This window comes from Rhinolophus sinicus, linkage group LG10 (genome assembly GCF_036562045.2).
Source record: "Rhinolophus sinicus isolate RSC01 linkage group LG10, ASM3656204v1, whole genome shotgun sequence".
NCBI classification, from domain to species: Eukaryota; Metazoa; Chordata; class Mammalia; order Chiroptera; family Rhinolophidae; genus Rhinolophus; species Rhinolophus sinicus.
Window position 1 is genome coordinate 104,317,356 of NC_133759.1, and position 22,589 is coordinate 104,339,944.

A 22,589-nucleotide genomic window follows, 5' to 3' on the forward strand; every position below is an offset into this window, starting at 1 on the left:
GCGCGCTACCACAGAAAGCACGCGTGCGCACAGGCACCGGCGGCGCTGGAGGAATGGGGCTGGCGTACGACTGCGCGTGCTCGGTGGGAGCCCGCGAAGTACCTGGAGGAGGTGGGGGGCGAGGTAGAAAGGAGTGGGGCTGAAGAGCGCTTGCGCGGGAGGTCTACCGTACGGTAAGGGGGGCTCTTGAGCAAGCGCGCAGCGACGGGACTTTGGAGATCTCGCGAGATCGTCAGGGTGCTATATATGTACGCAGGGAGCCCGCGTCCTTTCCCTGGTGCGATTCCGTCTTGCGCGTCTGTGCTGCCGAGCAGTAGTCGTTTATCTCCGTCCGTCTTCTCTCCTGCCTAAGTGTGTGCCACCACCCCATGGAAGATTCGATGGACATGGACATGAGCCCCCTGAGGCCCCAGAACTATCTTTTCGGTAACTACTGTGGGTTTGGAGCAAGGCCGAGCAGGGCCTGGTGGCTTTGCGGTGGGGGGGCGGGAATCCCGCTGAGGCCTGGGGCTGGTGAAGAAAGCGAGGCAGGCTGGAGGCCTGAGGGAGTGGGAAGCGAGCTGCCGGGGCCCTGCTAACCTAAGGATGAGAAGCCAGGAGGGAGAGCCGCCTGTGTGAAGCGGTGGGAAGGAGGGGCGGCGTGAAGCTTGAGGCGTGAGCGGTCCGAGGCCCAGGGCCGGAGGTAACGTGGAACCAACTAGCTGAGGGTTCGGCGTTTCCTGGGTAACCCAGTGGAGCTCTGGACATTATTTTTTTTCTGGGGGTGCGCGAGGGCGTCGGCTTGGGATTCCGAGCCGGTGTCTTTGATGGTGGGCCTCGGGTGGATGGCTGCAGGAGGTTGTGTGGGCTCGCATTGTGAGGCATACGCCCCTTTCCTGAAAGAGGGTGTTAGGAGCCTGGCGCTGTTCTCCGGCCCTCTGGAGTTAGGAGTTATAAGGCCGACGACCCCGGTGCCTCGGCTGGTTACAGGGGGAGGGGAGGCGCGGCCGAGCGTGTGGAGGCCGCAAGCGCCGGGAGCACGTGGTTGCCACGTGTTTGGGGGAAGGAGGGGGGTGTGGGCGCTACATCCGGGGCTCGCTGGTGGTGTCACCTACCCCACCCCTGGCCTGGGCTCCTTGGGCTTCATGAGGGTCGTTGGGCGGGAACTGTTAGGTGATGGGGCTGGTGGCGCCTGGATCCTGGAGGTCTTTGTTCGGGGCTTCACATCGAGGATGGCAGTTCTCGTGTATGGAGCCCCTTTTCTAGCTCATCGCGGGAGAGGGCTTAGCCCTGGCAGATGACGGTACTGATGCTCAGAGCTAAAGTGACTTCACGAAGGTTGCACTTGTAGGTAGAGGTAGATCTAAACCAAACTCCTTGCCTGCAGAGCTGGTGTGTTACAATTTTTTTTCCTTTTTTTTTTTTTTTGAGGGAGGCGGGCGAAGGCAGCCTTCTGTGCGGTATTGAGCAAACAGCCTTTTTTTCTTAAAGATGAGATTCCGTTTGGGTCAGTAAGACCTGGTAATGTTGTAATACTAAACCAAGGTTTGGGGATCACACCCCCCCCACACACACACACGCACATACTGTACGTACCATATTAAGGAGAGACCCGCTTTGGTTTTCAACCTCAGTAAACTTGTTGAAGCCATTTCTTTGTCAGTCAGGCTTTGAAGTAACTGCAAGTCCTGCCCCAAATTTCGTTGTTTCTGTATAACAATGCTGAGGTTTGTTAATTGAGCAATAACATTTAAGCATCGATATACAGTAACTGTTAGATTACAATTAAATGGAATCATTTAAATTAATAAAACTTATTCTGACAGTATTTAAAAGTTTGTTCAAGGAATGGGAGTAGATAACATGCACTGTACATTAAGTCTTTTATTCCTAGGCATTTTGAATAACGGGGGGTTTTGATCAATTTATATTAAGATATTTTTGTTAACCTTTCCATTGGAAATATCCCTAGGATATTTCTATTGCGTTAAACATAATTTTTTAACATAATTTAATGTACATCATTTCTCTTCAAAGATGAAATGTTGACTCTGTAACAAATGTTCTTTTATATTTAGCTTTCCTGTTGTGAATACAAGCTGTTTGTGTAGGTATTTGTGTAATCATTCTCATTTCTAAATTGGTTGCTTTTCTTGGGAGTTTCGGTAGGTGACTGAACTTTTTTTTATATAGTGGGGGTTTTAGCAATACTGTACATTAAGTTTGGTTTCAGGTAACTTGTTTTAGTTCCAGGTCTGCTAAATCTTTGAGCCCGTTTCTACCTGAGGGTGGTAATAGTGGTGTAGTTGAGAATGAAATAGTATAATGGGAAAGCAGAATTTCTAAAGTCTTGTAAGGATGTTATTTGATTGTTTATAGACATTAGTGTTGATTGTTAGACATTTGTGTTCAAGAAATCCAGAAAGAGGTGCCTTACTACCTTTTAATAGCTACAGTAGTGAAAAATTAGTTCACAAGTTAACCGTAACCTTTGGTTACCCACACTGCACTTTCAGTGTTATTTTTCTCCTTGTTATAGTTGCTTTTTTCCTTCATTTACAGGTTGTGAACTAAAGGCCGACAAAGATTATCACTTTAAAGTGGATAATGATGAAAATGAGCACCAATTATCTTTAAGAACGGTACTTAAACTTTTCAAAATAAACTGCTTAACCTTTCTGATTTCAGCTTAATTCCTATTCATGTGGCTTAATACTTAGTTTTTATAATAGTATTTTTATAACTGAGTTTTGTATATACCTGATTTTCTGTATATCTGTGATACAAAACTTGGCATCTTTACCACTCCTGTGGCAATCATGTAAAAGTCTAGTCACACTATTCAACTTAACATTTATATATGTCAATTGCATTATAAAGCCCTTTAGAATAGTGTGAAACATCTATTTGTCCCCCACAGAGACTAATGTTTGGTAATGCATAGTGAGAAATTGATTGGCAAGGTCACATGAAACTTGATGACAACATTGTACACAAATTAGTTTTCCATCGGTGGTAATGAAAAGTTTATAGTTTTGGTTCTTTTGTTTTTTAAGCGTAGAAACTTCAGGGGGATTGTAAAATAGCAGGAACTTAAGTTGTACTATTTTTCTGTTCACAGGTCAGTTTAGGGGCTGGTGCAAAGGATGAATTGCACATTGTTGAAGCAGAAGCAATGAATTATGAAGGCAGTCCAATTAAAGTAACACTGGCAACTTTGAAAATGTCTGTACAGCCAACGGTAAGGGCACTTACACTTTGAGTTTTGTGTCAGTCTAATTCTGTTGCAGTAAGGTAGGTGTGAATTTGGTTTGGTTCTTTTGGTCACATCGTCATTGTCTTGTCACTGGGGTTGAAGGGTCAGATCAGCTCATGAACATGGTGGTTGCTGCTTGTTTACCAGGTGGGAAAACGAGTTCATTGGTTTGTTTGGCTTAATGGGTTTGCCTGTCACATCTATTGTACAAGCTTTTAAGTTATGAGCAGGTTTTATACCAAACATTTAACCTTTTATTTTTTTCACAATACTTAGTAATTTAAAAGTTTCTCCTTTTTAGGTTTCCCTTGGGGGCTTTGAAATAACACCACCTGTGGTCTTACGGTTGAAGTGTGGTTCAGGGCCTGTGCATATTAGTGGACAGCACTTAGTAGGTATGTAATTTTTATCTGTTACGCTATTCTCTTTAATGCAGATAACTACCTTATTCCCAATTTGGACTTTATAAAACATTCTTAGTTCTAGTACTGCTGTCTTTATAATAGGTTCAAATGGGAATATAGTAATTTATAACTGGAAAAGCCTGGAGTTTTTTTTTTTTTTTTTTGTATTTAAAATCTAGTAGTAAAAATAATAATAATAAAAAAATATATAAAATAAAATCTAGTAGTGAGCAGTAGCTTCCAAAATTCCTGTTTGCTGTTTGTTTAGATTTTTTAGAATTTGTTCTTAAATATTCTTACTATAAATACCCTTTCTTCTGAGTTCTTGCTTCTTGGTTGAGTTCTAGTAGTGACTAAAAACCTTTTATTTTAGCTGTAGAGGAAGATGCAGAGTCAGAAGATGACGAGGAGGAGGATGTGAAACTCCTAAGTATATCTGGAAAGCGCTCTGCCCCTGGAAGTGGTAGCAAGGTTCCACAGGTATAGATGTAATTTATACAGACAAATTATTCTGGCTTTTAGTTTGGTGATTAGGATCGGCACTTGCTCATGAGGGGTTTTTTTTTTCATTTGTTTTTTTAAGAAAAAAGTAAAACTTGCTGCTGATGAAGATGACGACGACGATGATGATGATGACGACGACGAAGAGTAAGTATAGTAGTATGTGCTTAGAAACGTGATATAGTTGTATGGGGGAGTTTCATGAAAATTATTTACCAAAATAATCTTGTGGAACTAAGTAATAGCTTTAATTAAAGAAACAGTAAGTAGTGCTTTTCAGTTTGGGTTGAATGAGCTTAGTTAAAGGTTGTTATTGGAACTGCGAGCCATTAAAATGCTGTAGCACATTGCAGGTTTTCAGATGGCTAGGGTATGTAGCGTTTCCCGAATGTGTTTGACTAGGTGCCTTTTTCCTGGGGAAGGTGATCATGGACACATTACTGTACGCTAAGAGGTCTGGTGTATTTCATGGTGAACAGCTCGTGATCAGCAGGTTGGGGGGAAAGAGAATCTGAGTAGCTCTAGCGACATTCACTTTGTAAGTTGTCGCTTAAGGATTTTTTTCCCACATAAAGGATTTTGACCTGTCGTTCTCTGGTTCTTACTGAGAAAATAAGATTCTAAAGGAGAATAGGGTTTTCATGGAGAATTTCAAGTTTGGTTGGAAACAAGATTTGATGTGTTTATTAAACTAGGTCAGGCTATGGTAAATAGTTAAATGCACACTGGAATAAACTGCTGTTCGTAATTTGTCTTTCCTATATGCAACAGTATCAGTAACTTTTCTAATACATTGAATTTTTAATTGCCTGTCAACTTTCCACGAGTCCCCAGGTTGGTCCAAATATATTTACTGAAAACATAATTCAAATAGAATCTTAAGAAAGACTCTTGAGAACTTGCACTGATGAGTGATCCAATCTGGAAGTTAGGTTTTCAGTAACCTCAACTGGCCACACTGGTAGTTCTTTAAAAAGACCTTTGAGTGTGACAATAAAGGCGGAAAATAGGAAAAGGCCGAAAGATGAAAGAATTGGATGCTTAAAAAATTCATGTCAGACTTACAAACTCAGTATACTTGATGTTTGATTTTTATTACTTTAAGAATATTTGCCGTTAGTAAGAATTTAAAAAATAACACGCCAAGAAAGTAATGGGAAATGGGTTTGGACAGAAATGAAAAATCTGGATGGTATATGGTGCTTAATTAGGCTCAAGTTTCCTCTGGTGATTTCAGGTTAACCTTTGCATAGGTTTGTAAGCACAAAGTCACAGAGACTTAAGACAGTGCTTTCTAGGAAGGCTTTAGAGTAGGACATGATTGGTGTGGTATCTTGATTTTGCTTGGGCTTTGGAAGATTTCCTGTCTTTAAAACAGGGATAACTTCCGATGTAACCACAATGGAAGACAGTTATAATGTGAGAACAGGATAGTTGTTTTGTCCTCCACGTCTTAGGCAGTGAGCGAGGAATGAAAAGTATAGATATTAAGGTTTAAATTAGTAAATTTTCACTTAAGAAAAGAAAGGGTAGTCAGATATATGCATAGATAGGTACAGTTCATGGATGCCTTGAGGGTAACAAGCCTTAGAAAATTTTACTGGTTAGGTGGCAATGAAAGTGTGAAGAGGTACCTCAAGGTTTGTAAGTTGACAAACTTATCAGAAATTGTAAGCCATAGTACCTGAAGACTTGGAACCCACAAGATAAAAGGGAAGTTGATGGGTTCTGCTTCTGAGGATGGAAAGGGTATGGTGTGGGGTTAGTTGAGTTGCTGTTGATATAAACAAGAAAAGCTAAAGTCCGTTTAAACTTCGTATACTAAAATTTATACATATTATGTCATTCCATGTAAAACTACCTTTTTTCCTAATTTATTAGGGAATATGCTAATGAATCTGCTTATGATAGTGGTTTTATAGAAAACATTGCCGTCTTGTTTCTGGTATGGGGAGGCACATGCAGAGATTGGGTTCTAAGGCCAAAATTGACAGTCACTGTTAAAAAATCACTTAAAGGACTGTGTTTATATATGGTTTTTTGTATACTACATACCTGCTCTAGTTAACACAGCAAATTTTACTCCAGTGATGAAAAGATGGGTGTTTCTTTGGTTGCACATCAGTGAAATTCTTCTTCCTGTCTTATACACAGAGGCTATGTTGTAGGGAAAGGAAACGTTTTGGCCAGTATACAATTAATTGGTTTTTGAAGTAAAGTGTGAACCAGTTTCACTATTTGCTAATATAGACTTCCTGTGGGTTTCTGCAGTGATTGGATTTGCCTATTTGGGATATTTAATATAAATGGAATCCTACAAAATATGCTCTTTTGTGACTGGTTTCTTTCACTTACCACAATGTTTTTAAGATCCATGTTGTAGCGTGTACCAGTACTTTATATTGAGTTGTAAGAAAATTTTATGTATTTTGGAAACAAGTCAGATAAGATTAGTAAATATCTTCTCCCATTCTGTGGGTTGTCTTTTCCACTCTTGATAGTATCCTTTGGATCTTCATGAAGTCATTCCTTTTATTGCTTATACTTTTGGTGGTGTCAAACCTAAAAAACCATTGCCAAATCTTGTAAAAATTTTACAGTTTCAGCTCTTACATTTAGATCTTTGATCCATTTTGAATTCATTTCTGTATATGGTGTGAGATAGACGGCCAGTTTTATTCTTTTGCATGTAGCTATCCAGTTGTCCCATCACCATTTGTTAAGACTTATTTCCATTTTGAATGGTCTTAGTACTTGTGTCTGAAATAATTACCATAAATACATGGATTTATTTCTGGACTCTTCAGTTCCACTCTACTGATACGTGTCTATTCTTAAACCAGCAAAAACACTGTTGATTTCTGTTGTTCTATAGTTTTTTATAGATTCCTGTTCAAAAATCACTAAGTGTGGATCCTCCAACTTTGTTCTTTTTCAAGATTGGTTTTGGCTACTTTGGGTTCCTTGAATTTCGATATTAACTTGAGGATTGATTTCTACAGAGAAGCAAGCTAGGATTCTTTTAAGGATTGCATTGAATCTGTAGATTGATTTGGAGAGAGTTGCCACCTTAGCAAAAATCTGAAAACGGAATGTTTTTTTATTTTTAATTTCAACTACCCTATCCCCAAGTTATTTTTCCATTTTTGTAATTTGGAAAATACATAACATTTAACATTTTAAATCATTGTTTTAAATGTACAGTTTAGTCATGTTCACCATATTCACATTGTTGTGTAACAAATCGCAAAGCCTTTCCATCTAGTAATACTGGAAAATACACACATTGAAGAAAAACTCCCCATTTTCACTTCCCCAGCCCCTGGTAACCATCAATCTCCTTTTGGTTTCTATAAAGAGTTTGAGTACTCTAGATAACTCATATGAGCTGAATCATACAGTATTTTTTGTGACTGGTGTTTCACTTAGCATAATACCCTCAAGGTGCATTCATGTGCAGCATATTGCAGGATTTCCATAAGACTGAATATTCTATTATAGGTACATATGACCTTTTTTTAACCATTTAACTGTTGGTAGAATTTTGGGTGGCTTCCACCTCTTGGCGATTGTGAATAATGGTGCAGTGGACATGAGTGTGCAATGTCTCTTCAAGACCCTGAGTGGATTGAATCAGTAATAATGGCGTTCTTCATTTGTAGCGATGACGACGATGAGTTTGATGATGAGGAAGCTGAAGAAAAAGCTCCTATAAAGAAAGTAAGTTGGGTACAATGTTTATAAGATTGTCAGAAATAACAAATAGTGGAAATTTTCTAGTGCTAGTCACCTGTTTTGTAGTTAACAAAAACTGGCTTGGGGAAGAAGTGATGTGATCTCATACTTAAAATTGGTCCGGAGTGGGGCTGTCCTGAGAACTTACCTAACACTGGGGAATGATTTATTCTCTACTCATGTAGCTTTCTTCCTCTTTGTTAGCCCATTTGCAAGTTTTTGTCAAAATAATTGGTTCATCTTAGCCTGGCTGCTTTTCTTACATGGTTTGGGGCAGTTTTATTTGCACCGATGTCTTTATGCATTGATTAAGATTAATTTCTAATTATAGTCTGTCCGAGATACTCCAGCCAAAAATGCACAAAAATCAAACCAGAATGGAAAAGACTCAAAACCATCAACACCAAGATCAAAAGTAAGTGGCAACATACACACAAATATAGGTTTCATTGAACTAGTTAGGAAAGTTAAAGCTGCTTCTGTGGAAGAATGTAGTCTACCTGAAATTTGATAGGCCTTTGGAGAATACCTGTAATTGGTGTCTTCAAAAGGCTGAAATGTGCTTGTTGATAGTCATTGTCATATTTATAGCTGCTGGCTTTCTAGTGGGGGAGAAAGCCAACAAATACTTTTATGATATAAAGAGGTGTCTTCTGTAAGGGATCTTGTTGAAAAGAATATTTATTGCATAATGCAGTTTCTCAACCCTGGCGACAAGTAAGGAGATTAAAAGACCCCCAATACTTGGATTTGGAGGTTATCCTTTAAATGCTCTGGGATGGGCCCCAGGCATCAAGCTGCATTGATTTTCTTTATTCTTAGGTGCCTTCTGGCTTTTTTTTTTTTTTTTTTTAATTAATTTATTTTTTACTGGGGAATGTTGGGGAACAGCGTTTTTCTCCAGGGCCCATCAGCTCCAAGTCAAATTGTCCTTCAGTCTAATTGTGGAGGGTGCAGCCCAGCTCTAAGACCAGTCACCATTTTCAATCTTTAGTTGCAGGGGGCACAGCCCACCATCCCATGTGGGAATTGAACCGGCAACCTTAGAGCTGGTGCTCTAACCAACTGAGCCATCTGGCCGCCCCCATTCTGGCTTTGTTTTTGATGATATCCTAGTGTTGAATATAAATGTAGGCTCAAACTATTCCTATATTTTTCTTAAGGAATGACTTGAAAGAACAAAATTGTTCAGACGTGAATTTATAATAGCAACTCAGCTCTGGTGTGTGTGTGTTTGGTGTCTATCTGGTGTATAGTCTTACAAAGGGAGAATTGTAAGAACGTAGAAAATCTAAATAGGATTGGTCTTAATTAAGAGCTGTAACTTAACAACCTTTTGAAATTGAACTCTTTTCCCAGGGTCAAGAATCCTTCAAAAAACAGGAAAAAACTCCTAAAACACCGAAAGGGCCTAGTTCTGTAGAAGACATTAAAGCAAAAATGCAAGCAAGTATAGAAAAAGTGAGTAAAATTATCTTTCTTTCAGAAAGTAGATAGGTTTATTAACCCCTCCCTCAAATTATTCCTTTCCTGGGGGTTTGTAACAGCACTTGCCCATTTTTTTTATCCTTACTATACCCACCCCTTTTGTGGTATGAAATGTTTTTGAAAAATGGATTACAAGTTACTTATATTCATTTGTAATCTCTATGGTGATTTGTTTTTTGCATATTTGAAGTTTCATATGCTTTATTTAAGAAATGCACGTAAGTTGGTTGTAAGTTACATTCTGACCACAGATGTTAAAATAAGATCAACAAGGACACTTCCTTTGCCTTATTTTCTGGTTGTGAAATGCTACAGAACCAGCAGAGGGCGCATGAGTCTTTCATAAATTTGCCAGCAGCTGGATAAGTAGACTTAGTCTTTGGCTGCTTGGTGTTACAGTTTAAAATAATAAATACTCAATGATTGACTCTAGTCAGTATTTTCCAACAAACTGAATCATTTCTATTTGCCTTTTTACACCAAGGTGTCACCAGTCAATACATTTAGTTATATCTTGATTTTATTTAGTTTCCTTTTGTCTTAAATAGTGGGACTGTGTGAGAAGAGGATTAGCTCTCATCTTGCTGCTTGTTTGACTAGGATACTAAACTTTCATGAACTTGGGAGAATATGAAATAATTGATTGAAATGTCTTGAAACATTTGGGAGCTTTAATTCTATGAACAGTACTTTTAGACTTCAGTTACTGAGAGTAAATGTAGGATGGTAAGGAAAAGTTGCTGTCTCCTTTCCCCGTATTTTTCTGTGCTCCCTAGGTTCTGCATGGCTTCAGTAGATTTCCTTTCCCTGTGCAGTGATGAGTCAATTGGAGAAAACATTTTAGAACCAAAATGCATTGTTTGATTTTGCTTTTGTACTACTGTAAACCTTTTAGCCTTCCTGGTATTGCTGCTTTATTTTTATCCCTTGCATACAGTGCTGAAATGACCTCCCCCGCATTTTAATATGGTCCTATCTCCTTGCAGGCACATTGAACAATCCTGGGCACTACTGGTAAATTAAGCCCAAAGATGGGGAGAGAGGAAAAAGGAGAGACAAATATAGTCCATACTGAGTGTCATCAACAATCCAGACTGACGTCTTCTATTTTTAATCTCAATCCCCTTTCCTGATTTGCCACCCACCCATGCCCCCTTCCAGGCTGGAAGCAATCTCACTCTTTATATCTCCTAAAGCACTTTTCTTTTGATTGCTGTGATTCAGTGAACCTTATACTTTACTTTCTACTCACTTGTGCATTTGCCTCACCTCTGACAATGTTTTAATCACCCTTGTGTCTCCCTAGCTGTTCAATAAATATTTGAATGAATCAAATAAGAATGTATGTGACAATAATTTTAAAATGGAAATTATAGTGAAGTTTGTTTTTTAGGGGATAGAGGCAATTAAGTATCATACCATACCTGATCCCTAACCTGTTTCATACCGGGGTCCCTTTGGCATTCTTGAAGCCTTCTTGATCTTTTTAAAATGCATAAAAGATTTGGGTTACAAGGAAAATTAAAATTTAGTTCTCAAAATAGGAAACAAAGGCAATATACTTGGTACGTTAAATAATTCCAAAGTAGTGATAAATAATAAACATTTCATAATTTTAATAATTTGTAATGCTTTGTAAATAATTTGGTGCTACTTTCTTCTCTGTGTCCATAATTGAAGGAAATACCAAACTTTAGAGGTCAACAAATTGTAGTAACTTTAATTTTCCCCCCATTTATATACCTCCTGAATTGACTTCAGGTTAGCATTGTGTTGGACCTAGATTCTTCGTATGTATTAAAGTGATCTTTAACAATTTTGGTCACTTGTGCATATGGTATTCAAATGGGGTGTGCATTTGTTTATTTTGTTCTGGGTGATAGAGGGTGGTGATAGCACTGACTTGTTAGATAATACAGTAGACAGACAAGTTGGCATTTGAGTGCATCAGTATGGGAGTACTAGGTCCTAATAGTTGCCCAATAGGTCTTTCTGGGCCTAAAAGGGATTTGTTCAATATTTTTTAAAGAAGACACAAGGAATGAGTTGATCGACGTAATAGCATGCAAATATGAGCAATTTCATAATAACTTACAAAATAACTGTTTCTCTACATAACCCTTAATGCTTTTGTCTCGATAGGGTGGTTCTCTTCCCAAAGTGGAAGCCAAGTTCATCAATTATGTGAAGAATTGCTTCCGGATGACTGACCAGGAGGTAACTGAGTTTTCTCAAGACATGACCAAATCCAAATATTTTATTTTGATTTATTACGGTTTTTCTTTTAGTCTCCTTAAGTGTTGGCTTCTTTTAAAAGGTTCTTAACCACAGACAATACTTCAGATTAAATACATGGAAACTCTTAAGAATGTTAAGTTGGTCGAGACTGAGAAGATAAGTTTTTTTAGTACATTTTCCCCAGCTTTTATGTAGTTGGTAAATTATCTCTTGGTTGCTGCACTCAGTTTTACTTTTGGTATTATGTTGGCTAAGGAAACGAGCTGTGGTTTTACTTGCTGCTCCATTTGGCTGCTTGGCGCGGTCTGGTCTTTTGCTTTCTTGTGAGTTGGCCGAGGAAGACCATTTTCTCCATAGGTCTTATGGGAAGCACATTTTTGCTAAAATCAACCTAAAGTGTAAAATCTGGAAGCAAGAAGCCAAATTGTAGTTAATACTCAATATTTTAGCCTGAGTCAACTCTTAAGATTTTGTATTTCTTACCATGAATGCCTTTTGTCAATAGAAAATTTATGCATTTATTTTTACTCTTATTTACAGTTACTGACACACAGGTGGTAAAGGAAAATATAAAAGCAGTTACATAGGGTTGCTAGGCATCATGTATGTATAGGACATCCTGTGGTTTAATTGTTTATTTCAGGACTCCCTAAGTCTCCTGTATTCTGCCTTTTTTTAAATAAATCAAGAAATTTGTCAATTAGAGCTATTTTTCTAGAGCCGTAGTATTATTTGAATCATTTAAATGGCAGCACTACTTTTCTTAGGTGTGAAATCCTCAATGGGTCAGCACTGCTTAGGGTTGATTTTGAGTTCGGCCTTGATTGACATAGTGGTGGTCATAAGATGATCAAGTTCAGTCTTTTCGATTCTTTTGGTTATTCTGTGTGTTTGTGTGTGTGTGTATGTGAACCCTCAAAGACAAGCGTGAGTTCTTTATTAAACAAAAGTCCTTTAGAAGTGTGCAGTATGCAGTTAATTCAGTGTTAAAAACGGAAAGTCAGATATAAACTAGCATGTACTAACAGGTAGACTTAAGCATAAGAGATGCATGATTTCTTCAACTAGTACCAAAGAAAGTGGCAAAATAAAATTTTTGATTAAGAAAAATTGAGATGAAGATAAAAGTAATAACAGCCAAAGCTGCAAAGGGCCTTCCCCACAGTATAACATCAGTCTTGCAGCTGAAATGACTGAACTCACTGCCAATAGAAGTATTTTCTGACTCCAAAACTGAAAGTATATTTTCAAGTGCCAGGATGAAATTTCTGTAATAATAAAAAATGTAACAGCTCAATTTACTATTACAGAGATTACCAAAACTAAATGCCTCACGTTTTTACGGCATAGCTACAGATGCAAGTAATCACTATTAAAATGTTTCCCATTGCTAGTGCAGTTTTTCTTGTGAAAGAGTTGCTTATGAGGATTTGGCTAGTAAAATCCCTTCCAGATGGACTTGAGAAATAGAAAATTTTTGCAGAAACTTGAATTAAGAGTGGAAAAAGATTATACTGCTTTTTGTGGGAAGACATAAAAATTTTGGTGAGTGTAAGAGTGCAAACAATGTTTATTCAAAAGTGGAAGCCAATCATGAATGATTCTATAGAAGATGAATGCTAATCTTCTGATGTTTCTTTTGACATTGGAGTGTCATAGAATTTTTCTTTTCTGAATTTTTAAGACGAACAAACAAATTCATTGTTTTAAAGGAACTTGCTGAATCCTTTAAAAAGTTGACAAAAGCATCAAGGCTGTCCTTAAAGAGAGAACATTATTTACAAATAGAAAAAGAAACGCCATCTTGAAGTAGATAATGCTGTACTTACATGATGGTCATTTGAAATTGGAGAATTTTATTTTACATGTATGTTACTAACTATCAGCATGAGAACAAGTAGAGTCATGCTGAGCCACATAGAAATTGACAGTGGTGCTTTTGTTCAGACAACATTTTAAGTCATTAGATTGAAAGAATGGAAAAGCAAGTTAGGTCATGGATGATGGTGTTAAGTGCTTAACAAACCAGATAAGAGCACGTCTTGAGTAGTTAATATGGCAGGACATGGTTAGTGTACCATCTCATAATATAACGCTGAACATGTCCTTGCTAATGAATGTTCATTGGACAAAATGAAATCGGATGTGATCACTGTAGGAACTGTTACAATGTAAATGGAATACACTAAGGATTTTATGAGCAAATTCTGCAAAACAAGTAACTTAAGATCCCATTTCAGGGAAATACAAAGATGTAATTTCAGATAAACATAATTTTTTAGTATGTGTCCCATGTACAAAGGCATAGGCTTAGAAACAAATATATTTAACTGTTCTGTATATTAAATATGGCAGCCATAAAACATGACATTGGGGCAAGGTTGGCCCAACTGGTCCCTTTCTCGGTTTCCTTAACTAAAGATGTCTAAGCTGTTAAATGTATATTAGTATAGTTGACTTTGCTTACAAAGAATCATGGTTTTGTCTGAATTGAAGTATTTAAACTCAAGTCTGAATATAAATTTCCTTGAAATCAGTTCTTAATTATCTAGAATGAACCTTTTTTGGTGGTAGAATGAAAAATAGATATGTTGAACTGTACAAAGAGACGTGGTTTAATTTATTGGTGTCTGTGAAGTGTTGTGGTTTTCTTAACCACATTTCTTTTTTTTTTCCAGGCTATTCAAGATCTCTGGCAGTGGAGGAAATCTCTTTAAGAAAATAGTTTAAACAGTTTGTTAAAATTTTCCGTCTTATTTCATTTCTGTAACAGTTGCTATCTGGCTGTCCTTTTTATAATGCAGAGTGAGAACTTGCCCTACCGTGTCTGATAAATGTTGTCCAGGTTCCATTGCCAAGAATGTGTTGTCCAAAATGCCTGTTTAGTTTTTAAAGATGGGACTCCACCCTTTGCTTGGTTTTAAGTATGTATGGAATGTTATGATAGGACATAGTAGTAGTGGTGGTCAGACAAATGGAAATGGTGGGGAGACAAAAATATACATGTGAAATAAACTCAGTATTTTAATAAAGTAGTACTGTTTCTCTTTCTGTTATTTACTCTCTTTATACTTTGTGAAAAATAAATATACATAGTTAAGTGTCAACTAGTATCCTAAAATCTCATGAGAACAGTTCCTGCCCTTCTCCAAATAGTTATGCTTCTCAGAGTTAACATCTGTTTTTTCATTGTGAGGATTTAGTGCTTACACCTTCCTGACAGTAGTTAATAATTATAACCATGCAAATGTGTTTCCAAGTGTTCTATCAGACCTCCTGTCCTAGCCTTTTCACTCCCAAAAGAAACTCTGGCATGCTAAACAGCCTGCAACAGCAGCATCTTTTCTCAACCAGAACGGAAAACGATTTCTATAACTATTTTCTTAATTTGTGTCCCCGCCCCGGGGCGGGAATCCCTGGAAGAAAATTTATCATGTGGTTACATGAGGACATTTGGAGGCTAATACTTGGGACCCCTTTATCTGTTTTACCATGATTCAATTGCATGATGGTTGGGGATTACATTTTTATTCCTTTTGTTTCTCTGGTATATTTTCTCCAGTAGTTTCCTAAAAACATGGACAAAGTATTTTCTGAGTCCTTGTATATCTGAAAATGTCTTGCGTTTTGACATAAATTCAGTGTTGCCTTGTAAGCTGAATCTTTTTCTCAGGGTTTAAGTGTGTGCTGCCTTTTTTTGCCTAGTCTTTTTACCATTTTCATGTATTTTGTATGTGATCATTTATTGAGGGCTAATTAAGATTGCTTTATTGCAGGTGTTTTGAGATTCTGTAATTATCTTACAGTCTTGTTCTGGGCCCTGGGCGGACTGTAGGTCTGTTCTTCAGAGACTTCCTCCAATTCTGGGCCATTTTGGGAGTCAGTCTCCTGCTTAACTCCCATTCATTCTTATGTTTGATTCACTTGGATGTTTTTCCTCATTTTGTTTTAAATTTTAGGAGAGAGACTATTTTCTGTCTTCAAATTTGTTAATTCATGTTTTCTAATTTCCAAATGCTCTTCCTTGGTTCTTTGGGGATACAGAATCTAAAGTCTGAAGAAACTCTTCTCATCAGTGTACTGTTCACTCATTTTTCTTTTATCTCCCTCTCAGCCTATTTTATCTTTTATATTGATTAGGAGGGTGGCACTTGTTGACTAGGCTGTAGTTCCAGATATTTTGATGGGGGTCTACGGAGGTTGTTAGCCTTCTAATCTCTCAGGTGGTTTTTCAGAGTAACCTTGCTTTGGAGGGTGGGGAAAAGGTTGGTCTTGTACTTGGTTGTCTAATCCCCGTTTCCAGGTATCAAGTGCCTTGTTCTAGTTATTTAAGAGGCTCAGTAGGAGAAGGTAAACTTCTTTTGTTTCACTGAAGAGCACAAAAGTGTCCATTTTAAAGGACACTTGTGTACTTCGGGTTTAAAAGATATCTAGTTTAAATTGATAGGACAATCCCAAATAAAACCAACCTACACAGTACAAGTTACTGGTGTTTAGATAGGGGCACAGAAAACTACATTAAAGTTGAATCATTCCTTCCCTAGATAATGTGTTTCACGTTACAGTATGTGATACTGGAGTATGGTAGGTAATTGTTAGAATCAGTTAACGTTTAGAAGTATGCTTGCAGTATAATGTCTTAACCAATATGTAGGTCTGAAATTTTGTTTTGTACAAGTTAAACCTTAGGAAACAAAGACTTGTCACCATTCTAAGGGAAAGTAATTGGCCTTCCTGGTTTGTTCACACATTAAAAGCTAATCAGATCCGTCTTTGAAAAAAGTGCCAGGTAGGTCTTGTTTTTGGAACAGCAGAAATTAAAGCTTTATTTCTGCGTTCCTCGAGTCACTAAAAGTTCTCGTTATTAAGACACCAGTCGAGTAAGTTCGGTGATCTGAACATTGAACTTCGAGGCTTGTGACTTAGGAAATTCCTTTAAAAACTGACTTCCCTTTGTACAGTGCAAACTAAGCGTGAGATTGGCCATACTTAGATCAATACAGGTTTAGTTGCTAAAAGAATATAATCAAGGTACCTATTATGTAAAACCCTAAAAGTTTTTGTTTTTAATCAAAGCATTTTGATGTTTTCTAAGACCAAAATGCAAGAAACAATTACTTTTCCTTTGTTACTTATACATACTAATCTTGGTTTATATAGTAGAGAAAGCTGTAAGTGAAGCTGGTTTCTCAAATTTGGGAATTTATAGTACATTTCCCAAGAATACTTGGTTTACGTGGGTCTTCAGTTCGCCTTGAAGTACTTGCTGATGGAATAAACCACCTACCTTAAGCCAGTCTGCTGAACATAAGTGTTGATGCCTTGCTCATTAGCAATACTATTTGTTACTCTGCAGGCATTTTTCTGTAAAACCCACTTTATTGCCTCCATTTGTACCTAACTTTGAAAAATATTTTTAATGTTTTCTAAATTTTCAGAATGATGTCATGTCCTAGCAATCTCTGAAGTAACTGAGTTTAAGTATACTGAATTCAGATTTTTATGTATTTCAATCCATTGTTTTTGGCCATTGGAATCCCGTTCAAGCTTGCTCCTGCCATCACCAACTCCAGTAATCTGATACCATCTTGCTTCCTAATGTGATAGAAAGTGTTCCTGGTTCATCTTGTTCATTTTCTTTCTCAGACCTGGAATGATCCATTTTTGTAACAGCTGTTTCCTTGTAAGAACAGGATGGTATTTAAAGACCACAGGCTAGGTGGGAACAATGTTTATTAATACTGTGTAATTTAGCTGACTTGAGGGGTGATCAGACCCTTTGGGAAGCAAGGGAGAAATTGCACGTGGAGTTGTCTTACATAATCATGTGAGGTGAAGAGCTGTTCGCTTTGGCCTCAACCAGAGAACAAAATAGGTTAAGGGCGTTTGGGGAGAGCAGATGGGGCTGTCTAAACGATGGTGCAAGTGATGGATAGTAATTAAATGAGGTTTATAGTGGTATGTCACAAAGCTTGCAGAAATTATTAGGTGGTTTTGACAACTAGCTTAATGAGGGGAGATAAACTATTGTCTAGGGTGTGGGGTTTTCGTTTGAGATTATTCAAGAAAAAAGATTTGAGGGTCACAGGTACATAAACCTATTAATCAAAGAACTCTACGGAGTATAGAGATCAAAGGTAGTGGTCTGCTTGAGAGAATAGGGTTAAAGTTATTTCAGAAAGTCTATGACTACCTTCTAGCCAGCAATTAATCAAAAAGCATCTTGCTCCCTGACTCATGAACTTGGCAGTAGAGATCTTGTTTAATGTAAAAATTCCAAGAACTGGTTTGGAGAAAAATTTAGAGCCTCATCTGCTAAGGTTCTACTTAAACTTATTGATCCTATTGAAGATGTGAGGCTGCATTTATCTTAGGCTAGAGGTTTTCCCGTCTTGAAAATAACTTGTAGTCTGCAGACGACCTGACATGAGTCTTGTTGATTGGAGAGGTGAAAAACCAGTGTCAGGTTGTGGTTCTGTTAGTTTACTTTCACTTGAAAATGAGGTAGGAGGAATCTAAACAAACCATTTAAATACATACTGTCTTCCAAAGTTCTAATTGCTTAGGATTAGTAAGCAAAACAGGTAACTGCCCTGCAGTGCATTGCACTGGGCTAGCAGTCAACACATTCTCTACTTCCCTTAAGACAACCAGGGGTTTTATGCGTATGAACCTACTCAGAAAATTGACAGTTCCCTATCCTAGAACTGGGAATTAAATACAGGTCTGACTGAATCCCACACCAACTAGCACACAGCCACCTAGCTCAGCGGTATTCGGACTGTCCTTCCACTGGCCGCCTTCCTGCTACTGTTGCACCATTCTGATTCCTTCTGTACTTAACCACCCACAGTGAGCTTTTAAAAACAAGCTGTATTGTGACCCTTTCAAAGCCTTTCATAGGTAAATTGTCAAACAAGTTGGTATATCCACATTGGCAATGAAAAGAAACAACTACCAATAAAAGGGACAAAGATGAATCTCAAAAATGCTGTGGAAAAGGAGCTAGACATACAATATGGTTCCATTTACATGAAACAACTCTAGAGCCAAAGATTAATGGTAACTCGGGACCAGTCATGGGTGTGGGGAGGTTGCCTGAGAAAGGTGTTTTCATAACACACACATTTGTCAAACTCCAAGTACACTTAAAAGTTGTATGTAAGGAATATCTAAAAAAACCAAGGTCTGACAGCTACCTACCTGTTGGCCTGTGAGGTCCCATAAGGAATGATCAAGCATTTGCCTGTTTTCACCCTCATCTCTTGCCACTCCCTCTGGCTAACTGCCTGCCACCTAGCCTTTTTCTACTTGAGGCCCTTGACATCTGCTTGGAATATTCCTTTGCACAGCAGGCTCTCCCACATTTGGGTCTTAGCTGAAGTATTACTAAGATTGGTCTTTTCTAGCCCATTGGTTTCCTTCAAAGCACTGATAACAAGCTAACATTTATCTTGGCTTATCTGCCTGTTGCCCATCTTCCCTAGAAGTGAAGTGCTTTTTTCAGAGCAGGGACCTTGTTTGTCTTCATCTAGGGCCTGACACACAGTAGGATCTCAAATAGTGACTGAATTAATGAGAAGTGACTACATCAAATAGAGGCACATACCGTGTTTCCCCGAAAATAAGACCTAGCCGAACGGACCATCAGCTCTAATGCGTCTTTTGGAGCAAAAATTAATATAAGACCCGGTGCTTATGTTAAAATAAGACCAGGTCTTATAATACAATATAATATTAAAGATGGGGTCTTATATAAGACTGGCTCGTTAATTTTTGCTCCAAAAGATGCATTAGAGCTGATGGTCTGGCTAGGTCTTATTTTCGGGGAAACGGTATTAAGTGCTATACGAACATGTCAAATTCAGACAACTCAAGATGCATGTGTAAAATAGGTATGCGAAAACTAGGTTTGGGGGTGTGAATTATTGAGAAAAGGTAGAATGACCAGATGTGGAGTCAAAAAACTTTCTGATTAAACACCTCTTCAACTGCAAATTGAGAATGACCTTGCCTCCCTACTTGATGAAATTAGGAAGAAAATAATGTGAAAATAACCTGAAAACCATAGTTAGCATTATTAATAGCTAAAACCTTTGAAGCCTTTATGCCAGACTCTTGAATGATTTTCAGTAACACAGTAACTGAGTTGTGAGGAAACAGTCTCTGATTTGTTGGAGTTTGTAAGTAAATGTTGGAGGCAATACTCAAGTCCAGGATCTCTGACTTGAGATTATGCTCGTAGAACTGTTCTCTTGACTTTCTGGTCAGTCTTATTTGAGTGACAGTCTCCTTTGTGAAATCGACAAATAGGCTTTATCTGAGCATTGGAAAAAGTTACAAGCATTTTAGCTGGAACGTAGTTATATACCCATTCTATCCATAGTAAGAGGAAATAGTACAGAATACTTGAAGTATGATCCTTAGCCAGGAGATACTTCAAACACCTCACTTACCCAAAACCACCTCTTGACTGCTCTGTCTGAGTTCATATAAAACAAGGTCAAGGAGGGTGGTGATGAGTCAGGCCCCAGAAGGAGCATTTCTGCTCAGGTCTGTGGTTGGTCATTGCATCCTATAGGTTCATTTCTCTAGGGCTTGGGATTTACCAGTAACTGCATGACCAGTTCTGGCAATGGGAATGTCTAAGTAAATTCAGCCCAGCACTTCACACAACTTTCCCCATCACTTGGCTCTTAGTTTTGAGGTTTTCTGCTCTTGTGTCCAATTCTAAAACACAGGCTATCTAAGATAGTCTCAGCTTTGAAAAGGAACTTAAAATAGCTTGCAGAGAAGCGTGATATTTGGGACCATTGTTGCTATTACATATTACAAATAGCACTGTTTGATAGCACCTACCTCAGTTTATACTCTAGTGAAATGGGTATATCAACCACAGCCAATGACAAGGAGGTTTTAAACCTGGTAGTCCAGATTCCTAGCTTTTGATTTTTGAGTTTATTCTCTAGTTTCTTTCCTACTGTGACCTTTTTCCCTTAGTATCAGACCAAAAAACAGCCTGGCTGTCGTGGGCTCTAGAGTGACGCAGTTATGTGAGACAAGAACAGCTACATTTTGAGGTTGGTGGGAAGGATACGGAGTGATGCCTCTGAAGGGGCAGAAGCGGTGAGAAGAGATGTCCTCAGAGGGGTCCTGGTTGAAGGAGTCAAACTGTTCAGTATTCAAAGGGAAGCAAATCGCAGCCGGGAGGCCAGAAAGAGGGCCTAGAGTGGTCGCTGACCAGAGTCCTGCAGGCTCCTCCCGGGGCCGGTAGCCCTCCCGGGCTGGGGTTGCAGCGAAGCCTCTGGGCCGCTAGGTGGCAGCCATGCGTTTCCAAAGCTGGTTCGCCTACTGGAGAGCCGGACTAGAATGCGGAGAACCCACCCGGGAGCCCCAGGGCAGGGAGAGGGGAGTAAGAGACACCCTGGAGACCCCTCCCCCTCAACCTCACAAGATTTTCTGCACTTGTATCCAGTGCAGGGACGAAAAGATTACAAGGGGGTCACTTAGTGTGGCCAGCCGTCCTAGAGGGCAGCTGGGACACGCCACGATCTTGCGTGGATTCACAGGGCGGATAAAAGTGACACCCCTCCTTAAGTGGGGCCGCCCCGGGGGCTGGTCCTGACCCACTTCTCCACTCAAGCACTGGTGGGTGTGAGAGAGTGCTGAGTGAGTGCTAGGAGCGAATGTGGGCGAGTGAGGCTTTCTGCACCTAACTGCGTTCTTGGGGACTACCGCCTGCCCAATTCCGGCGGCGTTTACGCCGCGGCGCGGGTCATTGCTCCCGCGCGCAGAGCTCCGACGGCTTTCAGCGCTCACCAGCTCCAGACTTGCGGGCTCTGCCCCTTCGGAGCTGCCGGTCCGGTCGCTGAGAGTCTGAGCGCCTCCCTCCGACCAGAGCCGCCAGGAGAAGGAGGAGGAGGCAGTGGAGAGGCCCCGGCAGGCAGGCAAGCAGGCAGGGCCGCCTTTGATGTGGGCGCGGCGCACCCAGGCGAGCTGAGCGCCCGTCCGGCCGCGCCCCGAGGGGGGAGCCCCCGGGCCCCGCATCCTCATTGTGCCGGCTCGGGCCCGGGCCCGCCCCCGGCCCCCCGCCCCCTCGCCGCCCGCGCGTAGAAAACGCCCCGGCCGCCGCCAGTGGTGGGAGGCGGCGATGCGCACGGCCAGAGAGACGCGGAGGAGGAGACATGAGCCGGCGGGCGCCCAGACGGAGCGGCCGTGACGCCTTCGTGCTGCAGCCGCTCGCCCCGGCCCCGGAGCGCTGACCCCTGGCCCCGCGCAGCCCCGCGCCCCCGCCGGAGAGCGCGCCCCAGCTTCCAGCCCCGCCGCGCATGCTGCCACCAGAGTGAGCCGGTCAGCCAGCCTCCTGTGGACGCCCGGACGGCCGGACGGCCGGCTGTGAACAAGCTTCCCCGCACCGGCCGGGTGCTTCCTGCACAGCGGCGGCCGCCCCGCAGCACCCGCGCCAGCCCGGAGGGCGCAGCGCTCGGGAGGAGCCGCGCGGGGCGCTGATGCCGCAGGGCGCGCCGCGGAGCGCCCCGGAGCAGCAGAGTCTGCAGCAGCAGCAGCCGGCGAGGAGGGAGCAGCAGCAGCGGCGGCGGCGGCGGCGGCGGCGGCGGAGGCGCCCGGTCCCGGCCGCGAGGAGCGGACATGTGCAGGCTGGGCTAGGAGCCGCCGCCTCCCCTCCGCCCAGCGATGTATTCAGCGCCCTCCGCCTGCACTTGCCTGTAAGCGCCCGCGCGCGGGGCTGCCCACCCTGCCTGTCCGTCTGTCCTGATCTGTGTGCCCGTGGCTCTGTCTGCCCGCCCGCCGTCTGATTTCCCGGCTGTGTATCTGTCCGCGCGCCTCTCTCTCTCTCAAGTCCCACTGACCACTTCTCCCTCTCTCTCTCGCAGGTGTTTACACTTCCTGCTGCTGTGCTTCCAGGTACAGGTACGTGGGCTCCTGACTCGGACCTACCCCCGCCCCTGCCTGCAGTACATGTCGACCCC

General features: G+C 40.8%; 2 protein-coding genes across 3 annotated transcripts in view; both read left to right on the forward strand.

Moving 5' to 3' along the window:
- The first annotated feature begins 256 nt into the window (after positions 1-256).
- On the forward strand, positions 257-14,636 carry NPM1 (nucleophosmin 1). 2 transcript variants are annotated; one of them, XM_019741178.2, is made up of 11 exons: positions 257-426; positions 2,542-2,621; positions 3,101-3,220; positions 3,537-3,630; positions 4,013-4,119; positions 4,223-4,287; positions 7,803-7,860; positions 8,207-8,290; positions 9,235-9,336; positions 11,506-11,580; positions 14,280-14,636. In XM_019741178.2, exons 1-11 carry the CDS (start codon positions 369-371, stop codon positions 14,316-14,318), a joined length of 882 nt encoding a protein of 293 aa, XP_019596737.1. In that variant the 5' UTR covers positions 257-368; the 3' UTR covers positions 14,319-14,636. The 2 variants fall into 2 exon arrangements, with proteins under 2 accessions (XP_019596737.1, XP_019596741.1); XM_019741182.2 differs by lacking the exons at positions 11,506-11,580; positions 14,280-14,636 and adding an exon at positions 10,350-10,693.
- Positions 14,637-21,742: 7,106 nt separating this feature from the next.
- Positions 21,743-22,589, forward strand: part of FGF18 (fibroblast growth factor 18) — a 33,384-nt gene continuing 32,537 nt past the window's right edge. Inside the window, exons 1-2 of the mRNA XM_019740164.2 lie at positions 21,743-22,325; positions 22,494-22,530. Coding sequence (XP_019595723.1) covers positions 22,294-22,325; positions 22,494-22,530 — 69 coding nt within the window. The 5' untranslated portion in view covers positions 21,743-22,293. The remainder of the gene's footprint in view (positions 22,326-22,493; positions 22,531-22,589) is intronic.

What these genes read in the sequence shown, in the direction of transcription:
- NPM1 (XM_019741178.2), top strand. Translation starts at nt 369, where the DNA reads ATGGAAGATTCGATGGACATGGACATGAGCCCCCTGAGGCCCCAGAAC. An exon ending in TAGTGGACAGCACTTAGTAG is followed by an intron (nt 3,631 to 4,012) that starts GTATGTAATTTT and finishes CTTTTATTTTAG; the next exon opens with CTGTAGAGGAAGATGCAGAG. An exon ending in TCCGGATGACTGACCAGGAG is followed by an intron (nt 11,581 to 14,279) that starts GTAACTGAGTTT and finishes TTTTTTTTCCAG; the next exon opens with GCTATTCAAGATCTCTGGCA.